Below are 21,905 nucleotides of genomic sequence, written 5' to 3'. Positions count from 1 at the left end.
CAGAATGTTCTACAACAAAACTGCCCAATCAGAGGCTCCGGCAGGAAGTAGTGTCAGAGCTCCAAGGGGCTGAAAACAGCATTTCACAGCAGCAGAAAAGACTTAACCAGAACTACACCTTGAAAGAGAGGCCCATCAGGGTTTGTTGTATTCGGACTAGCGCAAAAGGGACACAAAAATAACATTCCTTTTCAGTTAATAATGACAGCAGCCCCTACTATTTTCGATCCCCCCCTAACCCCCTTCATGCTCTTGCACGTGACGCTACAGAGCAGCCCGAGTGAGAAAAGCATTGTACTTCAGCGGAAATATCTGAATTAGACGCGCACCTGGAGGCGCCAGCAGGGCTTTACATGGAATAAAACTGGGCAGATGCAAAAAGGGGCGTGGCTTAAAAATATACGCGCATAGTGCCCCCCCCCCCCCCCCTCCCTGGTATTTTGCTGCTTCCGTCATTGCCCCCAGATATAGAATACAATACGCAACATTACACCTACAACAAGCCAGGACAATGGGCTTGGTCATTGGTTCTAAGTTGTGTAAGATAAATAAGAAACAACCTTGGCTCCGTTGTATAGAACATTGAAAATGCTTCGGTTTTGAAATGATGAGATAAGAGAACCAGTCTCTCTGAGATTACATCATATACAGTGATGGTCGGCACTGCGGCAGAGTTAACATTTCTTTTTTTCACCCTCAGGGTGAGGGCAAAAACGGAGAGCCCGATAGGAACTAGTCTCAGCAGCTGCTCTTTAGATCTGCCGGTGCTGCGTACCAGTAGGACCCCGCCCACTTAAAACACTGGGTTCATGGTAAAAAAACAAAAGCTGTAACATGTTTACCCAAGTCTTACCGTCCATATTTGTCAACAGTCCTCATTCAGGCGGAAAACTCCAGATTTCTAGAGCAGAAAAGTGGCTAATGGTGGCTGTCTCCTGACTGAAATTGCCACTGCTGTAACAGAAGTCAGTAGGACGGATGCATTTCCAGATTCTGTTAATTTATTCAAATCTCCCCCTTACCTCTTCTGAAATGTTGGCATGTGTGCCCATCGGTTCCCGATTTTCGGCCATGCTCTTAAATGAAAGCTGCTCCCTGGACCCTCTGACGCAGACGGGTGAATGGACTGCGGGACTCCGCATCTCACCAGGGCGGAGGACTGGTGCAAGAACTGCCGGTCTCCGCATCTCACCAGGGCGGGGGACGGATGCAAGGACTGCCGGTCTCCGCATCTCACCAGGGCGGGGGACGGGTGAAAGGACTGCCGGTCTCTGCATCTCACCAGGGCAGGGGACGGGTGCAAGGACTGCCGGAACCGATTTTCGGCCATGCTCTTAAATGAAAGCTGCTCCCTGGACCCTCTGACGCAGACGGGTGAATGGACTGCGGGACTCCGCATCTCACCAGGGCGGAGGACTGGTGCAAGGACTGCCGGTCTCCGCATCTCACCAGGGCGGGGGACGGGTGAAAGGACTGCCGGTCTCTGCATCTCACCAGGGCGGGGGACGGGTGCAAGGACTGCCGGTCTCCGCATCTCACCAGGGCGGGGGACGGGTGCAAGGACTGCTGGTCTCCGCATCTCACCAGGGCGGGGGATGGGTGAAAGGACTGCCGGTCTCTGCATCTCACCAGGGCGGACGGGGATTCAGCAGATGTCCCGTTGCCTTCCCCCTCCGGAGGCCGAGCTGTGCTGGAGTGTTCACGGAGACCTGCCCTTTTATCTGGAAATAGAAGTCAGTTCCCGCCAAATTCCGAGCGCGGCTTTTGCTTCCCCCCTCGGGGGCTGAGATGTGCTGGAGCGTCCACTTTTATCTGGAAATGGAAAGAGAATCAGTTCCCGCCAAATTCCGAGCGCTGCTTCGGTCCAGCTGTTGTAAACAATCACCTGTTACACCCCTTTTCGTCTCATGCCTGTGGTTGCGGCACTTTCTGGAAATTTCACGGGTGATTGATTTAGACATGGGCGAGAAAGTATCGCATTATTATTAATGAAGTTTTATATGGCCTATAGGGCATGCATAGCAGACCTATAGGCCTCCCACTAATGTTACCAGCCACAGCTCCCCCATAAACTCCCACAGCAGCAGCCCTGCGGCCTGGAGTGTCTCTGCTTACCCTGTGCCGGCACAGCTCCAGCAGCACGTAGACGAAGTGCTGGTCCTCGAAGGAGCCGCAGAAACGCAGCACGTGCGGGTGGTCCAGGCTGGGGTGGATGGCGATCTCCGTGCTCAGCTTCTGCTCCGGGTCCCGCAGCCGGCTCTTGGGCACGATCTTGCAGGCCAGCAGCTCCTCCGTCTCCATGTCCGAGACCTCGAAGCACTTGCAGAAGCTGCCCCTGCCCAGGAAGTGGCCGCGCTTGTAGCGCCGTCCGGTGCGGGGGTCCGCCAGGATCTCGGGGATCTCCTTGGGCACCTCCTCGGGCACGGCGGCGGGGGGCTCCTCGGGCACTGCGGCGGGGGCTGCTCCGCCTCGGCCTGCCTCACCTCGGCGGGGGTGCTGCTCCTCCTCGGGCACTGCGGCGGGGGGCTGCTCCTCCTCGGGCACAGCGGTGGAAGGGGCAGCTGCCCTCCCGGGGATGACGGGCATGGCAGGCAGGGTCGGATTGGGATCACACTTCGGCCTGGGCACCGGAGGTGCGCTGCAGCTGCGGGAGGGAGCCAGCATGCTCACGGGCAAAAATGGCAGACACAAGCGGGTTAATACATTTTCCAGGCCCTGGATACGGCTATCAGTGGAGAGGGAGTGGGGTGGGGAGGGAGCCAGCATAGGAGGGCAGGACACGGAAAGCGGGGCAAAAGGACGGAAAGCAGACCTCGTGAGACGTCCGATGTCGAGAAGCGAGCTTCAAAATGGCCGAAAAAAGCCCCGAGATTTTTTCGGATTTGGGGGCGTGGTTTTGTGGTTCTGAGTGACGGACAACGTCACTGTCTAAAGAACGCAAAAAATCACTCCCCCCAAATCCGAAAAGGACGGGGCTACATTGGAGTGACTGATCTCTCCTCCAATGGCTGGCCTCCTTTTAGGAAGCCAGCCAATGGGGAGAGACAGAGCAGGGAGGCGGGTTCTGAAGCCCCACTAGAGGACATTAATTCTCTGACCGGAAGCTGCTTCGTCCCGAGACCTAAAAAAGGGTCATTTTTCACTGTGAGAATTTGGTGTGTCCATGTTGCGTTTTGGGCCGTTTCCTGTCGCGGACAAAAGGCCTACCTACACACGTGAGGTACCATTTTTCTCTGAAGACTTTGGGGAATGCGGGGTGGGTGGGTGGAATTTTGTGGATCCACGCAGACTCCAGAACTTTCCACCACAGAAATGTGAGGCAAATGTGGGTTTATTTGTCAAAATTTGATGTTTGCAAGGGATTCTGGGTAACAAAATCTGGTGAGAGCCAGACAAGTCACCCCATCCTGGATTCCCCTTAGTTTCTAGTTTACAAAAATATATACAGGTTTGCTATGTTTCCGTAAGTGCCGGCTGTGCTGGGACCCAAAATCCACAGGTAGACACATTCCCATATAAGTCAGTGCCTAGTCGCTTTCTGCTGCCCTGGGGAGGGGGGAAATCGGCGGCTATTGCCCCAATATGCCCTCAAGGGGGGCAGAAAGACTGTGGCTATTCTTTTGGGGAGGTTGGGTCATTGGGATACCCATTCTGGCCAGCCCCTACCTATATAAAAAAAAACCCTGGCGCTTAGTGGCCATCCGACGCACCGAAGGGGTTAAAGGATATCTTGTGGCTAGCTCTGCTTTTCTTCTGCTGCCACATCAGGCTTCTTTATTCAAAGCTCCAATTGTTAACTGATTCTTTAATGACCTTACTCATCTGTTTCCTCCCTCTCCTTTCGTAATGCCCCAATGGAGCTTAAATCTGGTTCTTACTTTTCTCATGTGTGATCCCTTCGAGCCTCTTCATAACTGTCCCCTCAGGTTGCTGACTCAAAAACTGCCTTCCATGTTTCCATCACCTCTGCTCAATATTTAGCCAATTATGTTAGAGCTATACACTAGAGCTATACGCATCAACTCTGAACTCTGCTAGGGAGCGAATGCAGTCATTTTCCTAAGGAACTGGTACTTAATAAAGTTAGAACTGAGGATGTAATTTTCCTTCAATCCCTTACAAATGAAAGCAAGTTTGATAGAGCAATAAGGGTTTTACAGAATGGTAAATCAGTTGGGCCGGGCAAGTTTAACTGCCATCTGTTGTAAACCTTTCTTAGATATTTTTGGCATCTCCGTAACAAACACTGTGTGATCAGATTTGGACGTTAGACGTATATCTAGAGCTGTTAAAAAAAACTGCTTTTCTTTCAGAAAATGTAAAAATACAGCCAGATGAGACTTTTTCAGGCACCCCAGCACTTTGGCGAGGATGGGGAAGGTCTAATTTTTGTTGGTGCCAAAAAGGCTTTTGATCTCAGGAATTAAAAATTCTTATTGAATGTAAGGCATGCAATGGTAATCTCATCCCAGTTCACCAGAGCTATTACAAGACTATACTGAAAAGCTTGTGGCAAAACAATCATTATCAATAATAAGGGAGAATAGTCTTCTTTAGTAGAGGTACGAAGCAGTGATATCATTCCGTCTTTTACTTTCTCTTTTTAAAGAGTCCTTAACTTTTAGGATGCGCCTTGATTCCCAGGTGTGTAGCTGCCACCCGTGGGAGAGAAAAGATCAACCTATAGGATGAAGCTGTAGTTCTCGGTCTTATACAAGATAATATTGGTAATACAATCCTTAAGTTTTTATATTGTAGAATTAATCATTCCAAAACTGAACTACTGATGTTAAAAGCTGATCCCTATATCTTTCCCAGCTAGTTAAAAAAACAAAAAAACAAAACAGGTCCTAGGAAGCTTGTTTCTAGTCCAGGGATGACCTGGCCTTGCAATTGGGACTGGACTGTTCCCATTGGGGGCAGGGTCAAGACTGATTGGCATATGGCTGGGTTCAAACTGAAATGGCATGTGGAGCAAAAAAACGATGGATTTAGGCCCAGATCTGTGTACTGGGGTGAATGTATGACATTGTTCTGCATTTGGTCTATCAATTGTTCTTTTAGCATTAGTTAAAACAAAATGCATCAATTTGGTGTAATGCAAGTTAGCTTACTAACACTATAATAGACACTATTTTAGCTTAAATATACCCCTCTGCTAGCTTAGAAACCAATTAAGACATGAAACAAGTTTTCATTTACACTTGCTCTTGGCCTGCAGTTTCCGGCCTGATACTACAGACATTTCTGAAGGTTTCTGTAGTTCTACAAAGGCTTTTTCTTTCGCCAGCTTCAGCCCTCTCAGTTGGTACAATCAACCATCTGTTTTGTCAGTGCAGAGGCAAAGTTCACCAGGACCAGCAGTTCTCACCCGCGCTGCATAGAAGACATTTATAGGTCACCTGTGAAGGAGCATGTCCGGGTGGAGGACTTGTATTCTACTTTCTATAGTTTTTGAAGGCCATAACATTGGGCCAATAAGTTCTATAGATTGCATGAAGTAGGTGGTGAGCCCTACCCTTTCAGCAGGCTCCTCCTCATATCTCCCATTCAGTCAAAGGACACTGTAGCAAGAGGGGGTGCCATGCAGCAGAAAGGAGCAGTAACTAGTACAGGGGTGCTTCACTGTACTTCCTGGTTCACAGGAATGTGACTGTTGCCTGATCATAGATCTCCAATTCTTGAACTTTTATCCATGCATGGAGAATTTCAAGATGCTCTCCTTGGCTCAAGTACTTATGTCACTACAAGCAGTACATGTCACAAAATCTGTACAAGCTTTCCCTTGACCTTGGAGGTTCTGAAACATTTGGGATATGATTTTGGTATTTCAAGAGGGTGCATGTATTCCAGTCCTGATGGTGCTCCACCTTCTGGATATGCTGACTCTCTGCCTCTGCTTTCACTAAAGCATGCTGGCTCATGAGGGCTCAATTCAATTAGCCAAAATTTCACCTCACAGTTACTTTAGAACGGGCAAGCGACTGAGATATTTGACAGTTTACTGTTGCAACAAACCCTTTAGTCTATCTTATTGATTCCGCTTTGTATCCTATTGCAGTTTGCAAAGATACGAAACTACAGATAAAATGTTTTTATTGTACATACAAAATTTATTTTTCATACTCGAAATCCATTAATTTTGTCAAATTCAATTTCAAAATGTTTACATTATTATTATTATTTTTTTTTTGAAAACCTTTATTGCAACACTCTGAAAGTACAAGTATGGGCCTACAACCTCAGGGGCCGGCCGCTAGTCATAAGTGTAACCAATTATAGCACGGTGTAACACAGCTCATCAGCCGACAGCCTTGAGGTCCGGCAGCGATTCAGGATGAAGTTTGTCTTGGAACGCATGAATAGGTCACAGGATATAATAAAGGTTTCATTTTATATTATAGAAATAGACTGATCAGGTGCCATACAATCAAGCTAAAGGAGACGGGGGACAGGCCAGGAAACAGGATATACGTTAGAGACAACAATATGAGGAACCCTGGCGCCAATGCTTATGAATCGAAGTGAACAACAATACAGGATACAGTTTCGTAAGCGCCGGTTCCCAGATCCTGCCCACCGGACTTTCGATTAACCTAGGAAGCGTGAGCACAAAATTCCAGAACACCGTGTAATCAGAATAGAACACAGACGATACTGACCCGAAAGGGAAGGGAGATAAAGGCCATAGAAAATAAGAAAGGCAAAATAAAAATAAAAACATCCAACCCCCCCACCCCGCACCCCTGCCGATGGCTATAGCCTAACCCCACTAGCAGCGTGCCTGTCGCCCTAAAGAACTAAAACCCTAAAAGAAGGGAAAGAAAGAGGAAAAGTGGAGGAGGGCCTAGTAGCACATGCCCCCAGCCCCTTAGTCCCCCCGCCAGAAACAGGCACCCCCTATCGCAAAGAGACGGATGTGGAGCGACCTTTATGAGAGAAATTAGGGGGCACCGTGACACACCGCCCAGCCTCTTAAATCAAATCATCGCAAATCGAACAGTCATAATAACATTTCAAACCACCCCGAGTTGAGTAATCTCACCCCTGACCCTTCCGGACCAGCACACGAGCCCTCCCCAGCGAGACCCAAAGGCATACAAGCAAGTCATAGAGGAGAGGGAAGTCATCAAGAGTCGATCCGTTACCACTTGCAGCAAGTAAGTCCACGGGAGCTTCAGGTGTAGGAAGCCTCCCTCTCCCAACAAGACAGTCCCGATGTTTCTTGGCCCGGGGTCGCAACGTTTCCAAAAAAGGGGGGAGATGATCACTAGATGAAAAAGAGTCTACAACACAAGTCTCCGGGGGTAGGAAGCCAGTCAATACCTCAAAAGTCAATAACGGTGGAAGGTGCAGTGGCACTCTCACGACCTCTAGGACACCATCTTCCAGGGCTTCATCCGGTGGTTCCAATACTCGCATCCCCACGGGGTCCTCGCAGTGAGTCAAAATGGCGGCTGCTTGAATGGCTACAGATGGTAGTTTTAATAGTGGGGCAGGGTCCGGTACAATAAGTAGCATCCCAGATAGGCTTGCATCCATTCTATTCATGGAGACAGTCATTTGTGATTGAAGCGCCCAGAGTTCTGCCAGCAATGACCTCAGCGATGGCTCCTACACATTTCGGTCTATGGTCTCACGCCCGAGACCGATAACAATCACCTCCTGAGTGAATTGGTGTCTCTGGGGGGAGGGGGGGGGGGGGGAGACAGACGGGGATCACGAGAGGGCAAGCGTGGACGGTAACCCGTTGTTCTCCACAGCCACGATCACCCAGCTTAACGCCGCAGGCCGGGGCCCCGATCCGCCGGACCCCGGAGGGAGCCGGCACCGGGTCCGCGGGACGGGAACCCCCACCTGCCGTCAGTAGCAAGCAAGGTCACCTCTCCATCAGTGCTGAGCAAAGAGAACAATCACTGCCAATTCCGGGCGCAAAAGAAGCCTCCACTACGATCGATCGGACCCTGCCTGGGTCTATCAGCCGTTGTTGCACTACCACCCGGCCATGCAGATACTCGAGGCCCCGGCTTCACCGCTGGAGTAGGCCACAATCATCAACTCGGTGTAACTCCGTGAAACCGGCCAATAAAAATTCCCGGATTTCACCCTCGGAGTGAGGAACTGTTCATGTACGCAGGGGCTGGGCGTAAAATCAGGATATTGTGCAGGATCTTGCGGCGGGATACGGAGGTCGGCGGAGCCGAGAGCCTAAGCAGCCATCTTGTTTGCCGTCGTAGCTCCTCCTCAATGTTTACATTATTAACTAATAGGTTGAAATGAGCAACCCAATCTAAACCGGACTCCACAAGCCTCTCCACAGCTGGCAAACGTACCCCCATTGTCAAAATAAAAACAGCCTTTAGTCGAATAGTGATCCTAACAAATACGTTTAACCATAATATTCATGAATATTGGACATGACCTATAGGCATAACTAGAATGCCAATACATGTTTTGATGGCTCAAGATCATATCTATTGCCACACACTTGAGGACTAGCTCCTGATACACCCTTTAATCTTTAGGAACAGTTCAGGATCCCTGAAGGGTGCTCCTCTGAATGAACTGGAGATTAGCGGCCTCTGCTCCAAAAAGGTAGCAGGTTCTGCATATCTTCCTGCTCAAACTGAGGGGATTAGACTGGCGCTCAAGGCCTACCCCCACCCTCTCCCCTCCCCCTTTCCCTTTGCAGCCAGTCTGTTCAGATCTTGATAGGCAATATGACATGCTACATCAAAAAGAAAGAGTGGGAGTCCCACGTTTATGTTGAAAAGCGCTGAGGATCTGGCTGTGGGCCGGAGTCTGCATCATCTTGCCCATTGGACCATGAGTTATGCTTCCATTTTTCTCTTGGCCATTACTTCAGCGAGGGACATCAGTGAGTTACAAGGGCTGAGCGTCCGTTGTCCCTGCACACTTCTCCAGGACGGGTTGATCCTCAGAACCAAAGCTGCTTTCCTTCCTAAGTCAGTGACCCCTTTTCCTTTGGGGAAAACCATTACTTTGCTTTCTTTCTATCCTCCACCCCATTCTACCAAGGAGGAGGAGTAGCTACACAGATTGAACCCCAGAAAGGGAGTCTGTTTCCACATAGACCACAACAAAGAAATTAGGTCTGCTCATCAACCATTTGTATGGTGCATAGGCTGCAAGAAAGGCAAAGTAGTCCAAAGGAGGTTATCATCCACATTGATCATTTTTTGCATCAATTTGTGCTTAGATGGTGCACCAAAAAAAGAAGTCCGTAGCAGGTATGGTGTGTAGAAAAAGTTCCTTTATTATTTGAAATCATTAAAAGGCCTCAGCCAACGCGTTTCGTCCCCAAAGGGACTACGTCAGGGCAATGAAAAATAGCAGCTTTCAAAGGCGAACCCAGGAAATGCTAATCCCAAAATAACCATCCACGTTGTAGGTCAGTGAACCTCTAATTCTATTGAGTATTCCAAAGTAACGTGGTCAATAAAGTGGTGAGTAATCACAGTTGTAATAAAAGCTGAAACAGTCCAAGCAGGTGCAAAGAGAAATATTCCAAATAGTCAGTCTATGTATCCAAATTTGCAGGTAAGTTGATCAGGGGGCCATGTATAAGCGGCACAATCACTGCGTAGTAGTTTAGGTGTTTCACCTGGACTGTAGTTATACCAAATTTAAGAACACCCGAACAATACAGCCGGAGGTAGGACCTGCAATTAAGCAAGGAAGAGCGCGGGATAAGGCATGTATCAATCCTTGTCACCACATCAAATAAGTCCTTCCCATAATAAAGAAGTGTACTGGATTCGAAGTATCCGTGTTCTGAAAGCCGGCGATTTTTTTTTTTGAATCGCCGGTTTTTAGAACACGGGTACTTCGAACCCAGTACATTTCTTTATTATGGGGAGGACTTCTTAGATGTGGTGACAAGGATTGATACATGCCTTATCCCGCGCTCTTCCTTGCTTAATTGCAGTTCCTACCTCCGGCTGCACTGTTCGGGTGTTCTTAAATTTGGTGTAACTACAGTCCAGGCGAAACACCTACACTACTACGCAGTGATTGTGCCGCTTATACATGGGCCCCTGATCTACTTACCTGCAAATTTGGATACATAGACTGACTTTGTGGAATATCTCTTTGCACCTGCTTGGACTGTTTCAGCTTTTATTACAACTGTGATTACCCACCATTTTATTGACCACGTTACTTTGGAATACTCAATAGATTTAGAGGTTCACTGACCTACAACATGGATGGTTATTTTGGGACTAGCAATTCCTGGGTTCGCCTTTGAAAGCTGCTATTTTTCATTGCCCTGACGAACTCCCTTTGGCGACGAAACGCGTTGGCTGAGGCCTTTTAAAGATTTCAAATAATAAAGGAACTTTTTCTAAACACCATACCTGCTGCGGATTTCTTTTTTTCGTGCACCATCCATCACGTATACAACTTGGTATCTGCCCTGACAGTGGAGTTCCTATGTGGCTAGATCCGAATGTGACTTGCACAACTATCTAATAACTTTCCACATTGAAATTTGAGTGCGAACCTTTGGTCAGCCACAGCTTGCTTTATTCACATTCAATTTGTGCTTAGCCCTGGCGAAGAAGGAACTGTCAAAGGAAATACGGGCTCATTCCACGAGGACAAAGATTTCCAGTTTAGCACTTGCCAGGGGTGTTCCCTTGGTCGAGATCTGTTCAGCGACATGGGCTTCACTTTGCATCTTCACCAAACATTGTATTCTGAGGTGAGAAGGTATGGCCATTTTCCACATTCGTTGCTACAGGATTTCAGTCTTTGGCCATCCATCAGACCCATCTCCTGGGGGAGGGAAGAGGGAACCTATTCAACAGGCGAAGAATTAAAGTATGCCTTACGGTTCCAGCATGTTATAGGCAGGGGAAAACCCAATAAACCCTTGTAGGCTTGGGCGCTATATGATTATGGTCAGAGTATGCTACAAGGGACTTATTTAGAAAATAGTCAGTATGATTTATGAGTTGTACAAGTGTAACACACTCAATTGTATCCACAGGATAACCGGCTTAGTACACAATCAAAATAAATTAATGGAAGATAAAGAGAGAACACACAGAGAGAAGGGTATACTTGGCAGATTTATATTTACTAACGCAAAATTGGGAAGATGAATACAGACAAATGAATTGGAGCAAAAGTCTTGAACAGAGATAGGTAATTTTTTGTATCTACAGCTCACAACTGAAAACATCAACTCCTCATGGATAAGACAGACAACCAAAGTTGATTAATAAATAATGGTTGTAAGTTTGTGCCAGAGCAGCACTGACGAACCTGCAAGTAGACGCAGAACGCCGCTAGAGTCCTCTGTTTCAAAAACGACTGGGTTATACTAACCAATCGATAGTTACCCGTGATCTAGCCAACTGACGTGGCTTCATTAATTCAGATTCAAGATTCCACTTGTGGGTGACATCGTGCTTCACTTCTGCTGTCGTTTTCTGCCATTCCAATACGGCTATTCTTCGAAAATTCCAGGGAGTCTTTTCAGCATTGAAAATATTCCGCCCTGATGATGGTCTATATGACGACTGCCCTCTAGACCAAAACGTCGACACTTCATCATCTCCTGAAATGTTGCTCTGGCACAAACTTACAACCATTATTTATTAATCAACTTAGCAACTCATAAATCATACTGACTATTTTCTAAATAAGTCCCTTGTAGCATACTCTGACCTTACGGTTCCAGCGGCATCACAATGGGTTGTTACTGTCACAGAGATGGAGCCTGTACCCCCTACTGTTGCAGCAGAGGTATGTCTGTACTTTCCTCATGCAGTAAGGCTCCTGGGGATATTCAACGAGGGAGAAATCTGCAGGTGGATCGAGTTTCTACCAGAAAGATAGTTACTGAGAGTACGTTTTTCATTTAATTATTTTAAGTGGTCCGGGATCCTGCACGTGGTTGGGGTAATTCAAAAGGTAGGACTATAATGAAGATTCTTTTGGGGGAGAACAAGTATTATAGTTAAGTAACTTTCCATGTTTGGTGTTTTCGCTGTTCTTTTTGCCGCATATATTGTTCCATTTATTCACTAGTCCCCTCTCTGCGATTCAGATAGCCTCAGACTAAAGACATGTAAGTATTGATGACATAAAATGATGACTACGTCGGTCTTCGAAAGTGAATGCTTTGGTGGATGAACCACTGTTCCTCGCTTCTAATCAGTTCTGTGTTATATTGTCCAGCCAGAAGTAATAAGAAGGAATATATTGGGAAGAGGATGCTATCGGAGGGAACTGTGATAGCATATAGCTAGCAGAATACAGTGAATATCGGTTTTGAAAAAAATGGTAGCCATTCAGTTAGGTGATGTTTTTAGGGCACCATTTTAGACTGTGGTTTCACTTGTTTTTGACCACAAAATACCACTATTGCTGTGTTTCACCAGCATAGTAATGACCCAGGAGGAAGTATTATTCAATCTTGAGTAACAAAGAAGGTGGGAGTAGAGATTGAAAAGTAGTGGGTGTATGGATCAACTTTGTTGAACTGTACAGGCAACCTGAATGGAACCCGGTCAAATCAGACTTGCTGGTAAATGTTGTGTGAAGAAGAGTTTGGGGCAAGACCTGATGATCATTGTCCAATTCTGCAATCAGTTATGTTAGCTCTCAATCTGTCACTTCTAATACTTTTTATTATTCATTATTCTGCTGAAAGATTCAGTGACATATCTTCTCCCTTACCTTATTAAACCTTCCACGCTCAGTTCACATAAAACATCTTATTTGCTCATGCTAGTCAATTTCTGTGGTGTGGGGTCTATAACCAACCACCACTGTAAATCGCAGGACATCAAGTCGCTTTTTATTAAACAAAGGTCTAACCGTGTTGTGTTCCCTTTCTCCTGTAATGCATTGGAAACTCTCATAGATGCAATTTTTAAATGTGAATGCTCTGGGCAGAGTTCAAGATAATTAAGTGTCAAACAAGGAAACTGCTAAAAAGAAGTGTTCAGTAAATAACATATGATTTCTTTCGTAGCTTTTATTTTCATGTGAAAACACAATGTTGCTCCTTTAGTTTCTGACCCTTGACATTGGTTAAGGAACATATGAGTCGACTTGATGCTTAGTCAACTGACCACAGTTGATTCAGTATTAGGGACTTTTTAAATGTACCTGGTTGATTGTGCCCTTTATTTGGGTTTATATTTTATCATGCTTTCTAGAAACGAATCTGCTACTGAGAAACTCAGTGGTGCAGTATTGATGAAATATGCTTTCTTTGTTTTTAGGGCCTAACCACATGCCTATGCCTGGACCTGGACCAAACCAGATGAACATGCCCAACAATTCCATGAACATGCCTCCAAGTAGCCATGGGTCTATGGGAGGTTATAATCACTCTGTGCCATCATCGCAGAACATGCCAGTGCAAAATCAGATGACTATGAGTCAAGGGCAACCCATGGCTAACTACGGCCCACGACCAAGCATGAATATGCAACCAAACCAAGGTAACTGGAGCGCTTTGTATTACTTGTTTTATTTGCTTTTATTTCCTATGCATTGTTTGTACCATACCTGCAGCTGTTGCCAGGTACTTTAGCTTTACCAGAGTGGTGTTTGACATTTGCAACAGCATGGTTCTAATGGATACTTTTACCCTCATAATCCTCACCTCATGCTGCTCCCCTAGTCCTTTCCGGAGCAGAACAGAGTTGACGTGGACCCACTGTCCCACAGGAGCCCTGCTTTTTATGTTTACAGATGCAGTCTGGCATTTAGGGATACTTACAAGATGAGGTCTCTTCGGTTAGACAGAGTAACCAATAGAAAGAGCGTTACCAAAGGTAAGTAAGTTGTTCATCTGGACCAAGGGAGCAATGAAGCACTTTAAATAGATAGAATCTCAAACATGACATCCTGTATGTGTAGCATTTTAGTTTGTGGCGTCTGGTTGAGATCAAGTTACAAAGTTTGGGAAAGGGGTGGACATTTGCAATAGTAACAGTATTGGAAAGCACGCTATATAGTCAGATTTTTTTTTCAATAGTACGCATACATACCTAGTGTCCCCCTTAGGTACAGTTTCAGGTACAGTTCGATTAAGTGATCTTCACTGAATCACACGTTTGTTCCAGTACTGAAACTGTGAATAGAACCCTTGTTTCTATATTGCACAAGACCTTTTCCTCCATTTTGTGTGGAGCGTGTGAAAAGCTTTAAGAAGTTAGTTTTCCAAGAATGCTTAAACCCATATCAATGTGTTTGTACACTGTACAACCTGCAACTTATGACTGTACATCAACTATTTTCCTTTTTAACTTGTGGATGTGATTGATTTAACATTGCTGGCTGGCTTCTTTCAGTTCCTTTCAAACTTTAGTTTTCAAATGCCCTCCTGTGGCATTGATGTTTTAAATATTTCCTCACAATATTGATGAAACAATCTAAGGATTTGGATAGTCTTAAACACCATACAATTATATTATTTAAGGGAATTCATAAAACACTTGTAATTTATTATGTATTACATTATTTAGAACATCGAGAAGTGAGAAACAATGGCTGGAGGCCTAGGCTAAAACTTTCAGCTGCAAACAAGGAAAGAGCTATGACATCTATGCTCTTCTACTATGCCTATTTACACAGACACATGATTACAGAAAACTACACTGAAGTGAAATTGTGTTGCAGTATTAGGACCGCTAAATCACAGTAGTCCTTAAGTGTTTGCAAATCTCTGCCTTGGCCCTAAAACAAATAGATGGTGTGTGAGGATAAGAAGTGGTTGTCTCTGACTATTGTTACAGGGTATGGGTGTCTAAACTGTATCCCCCAAAATTTTCATTCCATCTGAGGAGAAACCATGAGAAAGGGTGAGAATGAAGGGACTGTGTAAGGTTAGGGTAAAGGGTCTCGGATTACAGGAGATTGTTTTACCTACTCTATTCCCCACTAGCCAAATCCATTCTTCCTACATTGAGTCTGTCACGGCTTGAACCTGATTTCCATTTTCATTGGAGGCTAATTTGCAATTCTACTTCCAGGTTTAAATTGATCACCTCAAATGTTCTAAAATTAGAGATAAGTGACTTAATTCATTAACGTTTGAAAGGAAACCTGCATTTAGCACTGTGAGAGCCCCACTGTTCTCTTGAGTCCCTACAGAGTTAGTATTTGGCTACAATACCGTTAAAATAAGATTTCAAGGTTTGGGTCCCTTTTCCCCTTTCTCTCCCATTGCGAGAGTTGTGCTTGCTAGCTGTTACCTTGAACCAATAGTCTGATAAACAGTGGTACCCTTTGAGTTTCATCAAACGCAGGCAACATGCAACACGAACATTCATTTTGATAAAGCGGCTCGATCTTTGGAACAAATAATGATCAATAAAATGACAAAGAAATGTATCTTCGGGTTTGTGTTGTTTTGAAATGGTATAGTCCGTTAATTAAAAAACAGGTACTTATCCAAGCAGTGTGTGTATTGCCACTGGTTCATTTTAATCTTATTGAAAAGTATAAATTACTAGCATCTTAAATCTTGTGTTTTATCATATGTATTAAGTGTTTTTTTTTTAACGAGCAGACTGAAAACAAATTACCAGTTAGGATTGTAATGATCCTGTAATTCCAAAGGGGGATTGATACCTGGTATATTTGTTGAGTGAGATGACTGTGAGCCCCGTCTGTGGCAGCACTGCCTGGTGATATTCTCATTGTGACAGAAGCACATCCTGACTTTGTTTTACCATTTAATTCAAGCATCCATTGGTCATTTATATTATCAAACATTTCTCCTGAGTGCTAAAATCTTTGTTATGATCTGGATATATCGTAGATTCAGATGCCTGATTCATCCCTAATCATGCTGGGAAATCCCTGGTACTTTTAAAACATTAAGAAAATTGTAAAATTGTCAGAGGCCCAACAACAGGATTTGTTCTCTAACAGTATCATAGCATGTTTTTTACATGTAGCGGGATTTCAACTCCTTCCCTGAAATTTTGCCAGCTCTAGCTTCAGCTACGTGCACAGTTGCTCCAGTTTGTTTCTTTTTTAACTGACAACAGGGTCCTAGAGAACTGCGCCTTGCCATTTTTGTTGATTTTAGCTTTTTTGTCCATTGGAAAACTTTTCACACCTTCTTTAAAACTGTTTAACTGAAGGTTTCTTTGGATATAGAGTACATATCAGTCTGAAAACATGTTAATTTCTTCACCAAAGAAGTAATCTATGTTTGTGAAATGCCCTACATGTGGCAAGAAAAAGGTTAAAATAGATCTTCATTATCTGTGTATACTTTGGTCTCCCATTCCTGACTGGAAGGACTGCAGGACCTTTTGCATGCCTGACATACCCTGAAGGGCGGAGCGAAAATTCATCATCATGCACTTTAGCAGAGACAACCCTCTCTCTGAATGAGCTGGAAGATCTGAGAAGCGAGGCGAAGGAGAACCCTCTACAAGGACTCACATTTCCAGCTCTGAGAAATCCTCTGGTGGGAGATCCAAGGAGAGACCTCTTTGTGAAAAACACCTTTCTTGGTCGACTTCAAGCTCATGAAATTGGGACAAGGTACAGTGGCTACTTTCTCACCATTGAGGAAGCATAGACTATAGACAACAAGGGAGTCTGACATGTCAGACCTTGACATGTCAGATCTTGCTGCATCTGGCTATTGCCACAGCCCAGCACTAAGGTGGTCCTGTTGCCTAAGGCTTACAGGTCTCAAATCAGAGGCGCCAGTAGGAGTCTTCTACTTTCCCTTCTTGGGCTTCACCTTGTTCTGCACATTCAACGATGATGAAATGGCCTTAATGAAATTCGAAATGGAGATCTTACAGGCCATGGCCCCGGAAAATAAGATGGAATAGTGAACCCAGAAAAAATTCTCCAGGCCCTATAATCATTGCAATTACCTATAGAGGTTTGACGGGAGCTGGGTTCTTGTTGCACTATCAGTCCCCTCACCCCCACACTTTTTGCCTGGTTGAAACTTTGACTGAAGCATACCGAGTTCCTGCTAACCAGGTCCCCAGTACAAGTTATCTTTTCCTAAAGATGTTCACCTGTTTCCCCAATTGGCAAAACCTTTAGCACCCTAATGAATGGTACCCTTGGTACCTAGGCCCTGTGGTGCTTACTAAAGAGGGTTACTAAGGGCAGCAGCACAAATTGTTCCAACCTAAGGCACCCCTCACCAAGCGTGTGCCAGGCTGCCATTGCAGGCTGCGTGTCTAGGTGCATACAAAAGTGAAAACGCAAAATGTCACACATCCCTGTGTGCCATGTCCCCTATTACTGCATGTAGTACTTGTCAGTCAGCCCTACAGCAAGCCTGACAGCCCTAAGGCAGGGTGCTGAATATTACATGTGAGGGCATACCTTCATGAGCAGATATACCCCTGTGCTGGACAGTCCTATTGCTGCCAATACAAGTGACACGGGAAGCCATTTTAAAACATGTGCTGGACCCCAGCTTACATGATGGCTTTACTGACAATAGGGATGTTTGGGATCAAACATCTCCTATTGATAAACCCACACTGATTCCAGTGATGGATTTACCAATAAATGCATGCCCCCTAAAAACCTACCAACCTCTGGTTTGCTTGCTGAATGATTTTTGCTAGCCTGCCACCTGATACACTGTTCTGACCTCCTGGGGTGAGAGCCTTTTACTCTCATAAGACCCCAAAAATTGTCTGTCCAGGAAGAGTGCGTCACACCCTCTCCCACAGGATGACCTGCTGATTAGCCTGCCCTGGCTGGCAAGCTTCAAAGAGCTACCGCCTTTGAAGTGCGAATCTGGCTCCCCTCACAGGAGAGAAAGCTGACCCCCTTTTTCCAGAGCCCCCTTTGCACCTGGACAGGTGGGAAAATTAGCTAGTCGAGTAGGCGTGCCACCAGCCAGGCTAGTACTACCCATAAGGTGGGCTAAACTGAGGTGGACATGTTTTTTCAGAACTAGTCATCTTTATGATGGCATACTTAGGAATTCTAGGAAAGGGATATGCCCACTTCAAACAGGAAGTGGTTATATAGGGGCGTAGGGACCACAAAGGTCAGTAGCCCATTGGCTACTACCCTACACTCCCGTAACATTTAAGTTGAGTATTTAAGGGAGCCCCTGGCACCAGAAGAGCAGATCCTGATGACCTGAAGAAAGAAGACGGATGAGAAGAGTCATACAGCAAGGACAGAAGACCCATCAACTGAGTCAGCGTTAACCTTGCCAGCCTGTCTGCTGACTTGGCCTTTTGCACCATAAATTGACTTGTCCTGCAGCTGCTGAGTCCCCAAAACCTGTGAGACCTGCCAGCCTTCGCCCAGGAACCAAGACCTCTTGAGAAAAAGCGAAACTGTACCCTGCATCCTGCAGACAGCAAACGGACAAAACCTGCCAAAACCTGGTGCTGCCAAGTACCACTGTTTTCAAGCCCCAGCCCACGTCGAAGAGAGCCATCTGTGTCAGCGCGGTCCCCAAGCCCTCAAGGTACAGAGTCCACTGTGGAGTGACTACTCCTGAACTCCCCGATCTTGCCTGCAGCCTCTGTTGGCAGGCCCCTCAACCACAAGTTTTGCTGGATGGAGAAACAAGACACCCCAAAGACCCTCTGCACCCAGACACCCCTTCCCAAGGAGAAGAGGAACAAAGGTTTCCCCACATTCCCCAACATCGCAAAAACCAAACCCACTTGTTAGGTTCGAGGCATGTGGGCTGCTAAATTCATATCTGTGCATAGATCGCCGCCTAGTGTTGGGTCCGGATGATTGCACATTGTTGTCCTGGAAGAGTCTTCGAAGTATCACGAGATAGGTGGCTCCTCCCCTGGACTACAGTGCGCATGGGCATCGACTCCATCCCCAGATTGTTTTTTTCCGCCATTGGGTTCGGATGTGATTTTGACGTCTCCTGTTCGGAATTGATAAAACAACTTTATTAAGGCCAACAGGCTTTACTCACTCGTCGGTATTGTTCGCGTTTGGTCTCGTGTTCATCCCTACTCTTTGGGTGGGATTTCGTGTGAGTCGGTGACTCTTCGATCATCGAGGCCCTGTCGACGCAGCAAGACCCCGGCGTTGATAAGATGGAACGGAGTCCGTTCAAGTACTGCCCCGTGTGTGGTTCGAAGTACCCACACATCGACGTGCACCCAGTGTGCAACAAGTGCCTGTCGCCGGACCATGACGAGGCCAACTGTATGGCCTGTTCCAGATTCCGGTCAAAGAAGACCATCAAGCTTCGGCGCGTGGCGCGCCTTGAGGCCCAGCGATCGGCTCCGGCGCCAGCGGACATCTTCGGCGACCCCAAGGCAGATGAGCAGGAGCTTCACCTGCAGATTTCGCCAGCATCGGCGGAGGTCGAGACCGACTACGGATAAGCGGTAGAGGACCACGACCTCGAGGAAGACATCGAGGAGGTAGGGGACGACGGAGAACCTTTTGGGGCCATGGAAGATAGCTCGGAGGATGAGCTATGCCCCGTCCCGACTTTCACAATGGCTCAGGTCACGGGATCGCCACAAGGCCTTACCCACGACCATACGCCTCGATCCTCCGCCCCGCCTATCGGCCCGGCTATGGACACCTCTGCGGAGCCGCCATTACAGAAAACGAAACCGAAACTGAAACCTTCGGGTTCGACCAAACCCAAGATGGACGCCACTCCATCGACACCGAGGACGTCTGCTACGTCATCGACGCCGTCATCCTCGAAGGCGTCTGCTACGTCATCGACGCCATCTTCTTCGGATACCTCAAGGCCGAAAAAGACTGTTGATGCGGCTAAGGTTCCAAAAGTGGTTGAGCAGCAAAGCTCAAAGAAGGACTCGGTGCCGCCTAAAGTCAAGCCCACCGCGTCGGCCGACAAACCGGTCGGCTAGGCCAAGAAGGGCGCCGTGCCAAAGCCAAATGTACCGGCACCGAAAGGAAAGTCGGTCGATCAGAAAACATCGACAGCGACGCATGGAGCCGTAGGCGGCGGCGGGAGCTCGGCCGACGGCGCATCGGCAGCTACAGCGCCTAAAAAGGCGTCATCCTCGCTCCAATCTTCCCCAGAGGGTGGATCAAAATCGACAGTCGGATCGACGAAGCCGTCCGCTTCCTTTACGAAGCAGGTGCAAGACTCCCTCAAACGGATTCGAGACAAAGAATCCACGTCGGGCCCGAAGACGCCATCGGAGACTACTCCGGTTGTACCAAAGAAGCAAGCCTCGATGCCGCTTCACTTTACCTTGCCTCCGAAGGTGGTGCCGAAGGCTTTTGCGCCTCGATCGGTGCCCAGGATCTCTGTCGAAGGGCAGCATACTCAACCAAGTGGCGGTTCGGATCGTCAGCCCTTGTTGGATGACGAGTCGGAACACTTTATCGATGCTGACACTGGGAAACTAACCCTCAAGAAGAGAAAGATTACTTCACAGCCTCTGGAGCCGTTAGTAATCCCTCTAAAAAAGAAGCCACTCCCAGGGTCCCCTCAACTGGTGGAGCCTATTTTCCAGCCAACCAGAAGTCCAACACCGTCACCCACTTGTTCAGATGGTGGCGAGGGCGAACAGGATGAACAGTATACCGTCCCTGACAACGCTGACCCTGATGAACAACAGGACTCATGGTTGCCCGCAGGGGATCAGGGGGACCACCAGCCTATTTCTGACCTGCAAGGCTACGGGCCTAAGACTTCTCCAACGGAGGATTCAACAGCATTCAATGCCTTAATCGAAAGGGCAGCTGCAAACCACAATGTAGAGATGCATGCTGACCCGGTAGAGGTGGACTTTCTATTCGACACTTTCTCTACTGCCGAGAAGACTGTGAAAACACTTCCTATGCTTAAAGGAATGATGAAACATGCCACTGACATTTTCAAAGACACTACTAGGGCACGAGTGGTGAACCCTAGAATTGAGAAAAAGTACAGACCGGCACCTAGGGACCCAACTTTCATTCGGGGCCAGTTGCCTCTGGACTCTTTAGTGGTCTCTAATGCACGCAAAAGGGCGAACTCGCAGTCAACGGGTGAAGCTCCTCCCCCGGACAAAGAGTCTAAAGTGCTGGAGGCGTCAGGGAAAAGGGTGGCAGCGCAGGCAGCCAACATATGGCGCATCTCGAACACACAAGCTCTGTTGGCCAGATACGACAGAGCACACTACGATACATTAGAGCAGCTTCTACAACACCTCCCTGATGAGTTTAAAGAGGGTGCGGAGATGCTCATCCAAGAGGGCAAGCTCATCTCCAACGCTGCAACGCTGCCAACGTGTGCGCTAGACGTTGCGGATACGGCAGCAAGAGCCATCAACACTAGTGTGATGCTCAGACGCCAGGCATGGCTCCGGATCTCAGGGTTTAAGCCAGAAATACAAACGACTATTCTCAATCAGCCAGCTAATCCAGACAGACTGTTTGGCCCGGAGGTGGACACCACACTTGAAAAAATTAAAAAGGACACTGAGACTGCGAAATCTATGGGTGCACTCCAGTCTCAGCAATTTCGGGGAAGCACTTTTCGTCGCTCAGGCAATCGAGGTTTTACCAGAGGACACGTGGCACAGCAGGCGCAATTTACTAAGGGGGGTGCGCAGTCCTCATACTCTAAGCAGAGTAGAGGTGGTTACAGAGGAAACCACACCAAGGGCAGAGGCAGGGGCAACAACAGTTCCCGCTCCTCTGCCGCCAACAAACAGTGACTCCCTGTCACTGCCCCCCGACCATCTAACACCTGTCGGGGGGAGACTCCAACGGTTCCTGCCTGCCTGGAAGTCCATCACCACGGACAGGTGGGTAAGAAAACTTATCCAGTTCGGTTATTGTCTGGAGCTAACGTCCACTCCACCCACCATTCCCCCAAGGCACCGTCCTATGTCAGCAGAGCACTTGCACTTATTGCAGCAGGAAGTTCTTGCGATGCTGCAAAAAGGCGCCATAGAGCT

The 21,905-nt window shown here is 47.1% G+C and overlaps 1 protein-coding gene across 3 annotated transcripts in view; it reads left to right on the top strand.

The window, feature by feature from the left end:
* SS18 (SS18 subunit of BAF chromatin remodeling complex) overlaps positions 1-21,905 on the top strand; it is a 359,812-nt gene that overhangs the window by 151,628 nt on the left and 186,279 nt on the right. For all 3 annotated transcript variants that reach the window (XM_086965659.1, XM_086965658.1, XM_086965657.1), the window contains exon 5: positions 13,263-13,484. In XM_086965659.1, coding sequence (XP_086821785.1) covers positions 13,263-13,484 — 222 coding nt within the window. The remainder of the gene's footprint in view (positions 1-13,262; positions 13,485-21,905) is intronic.

Source organism: Lissotriton vulgaris, chromosome 4_1 (assembly GCF_964263255.1).
Source record: "Lissotriton vulgaris chromosome 4_1, aLisVul1.2, whole genome shotgun sequence".
NCBI lineage: Eukaryota > Metazoa > Chordata > Amphibia > Caudata > Salamandridae > Lissotriton > Lissotriton vulgaris.
The sequence above is the reverse complement of the archived record's forward strand: the minus strand, read 5'-3'. Positions and strand labels throughout refer to the sequence as shown.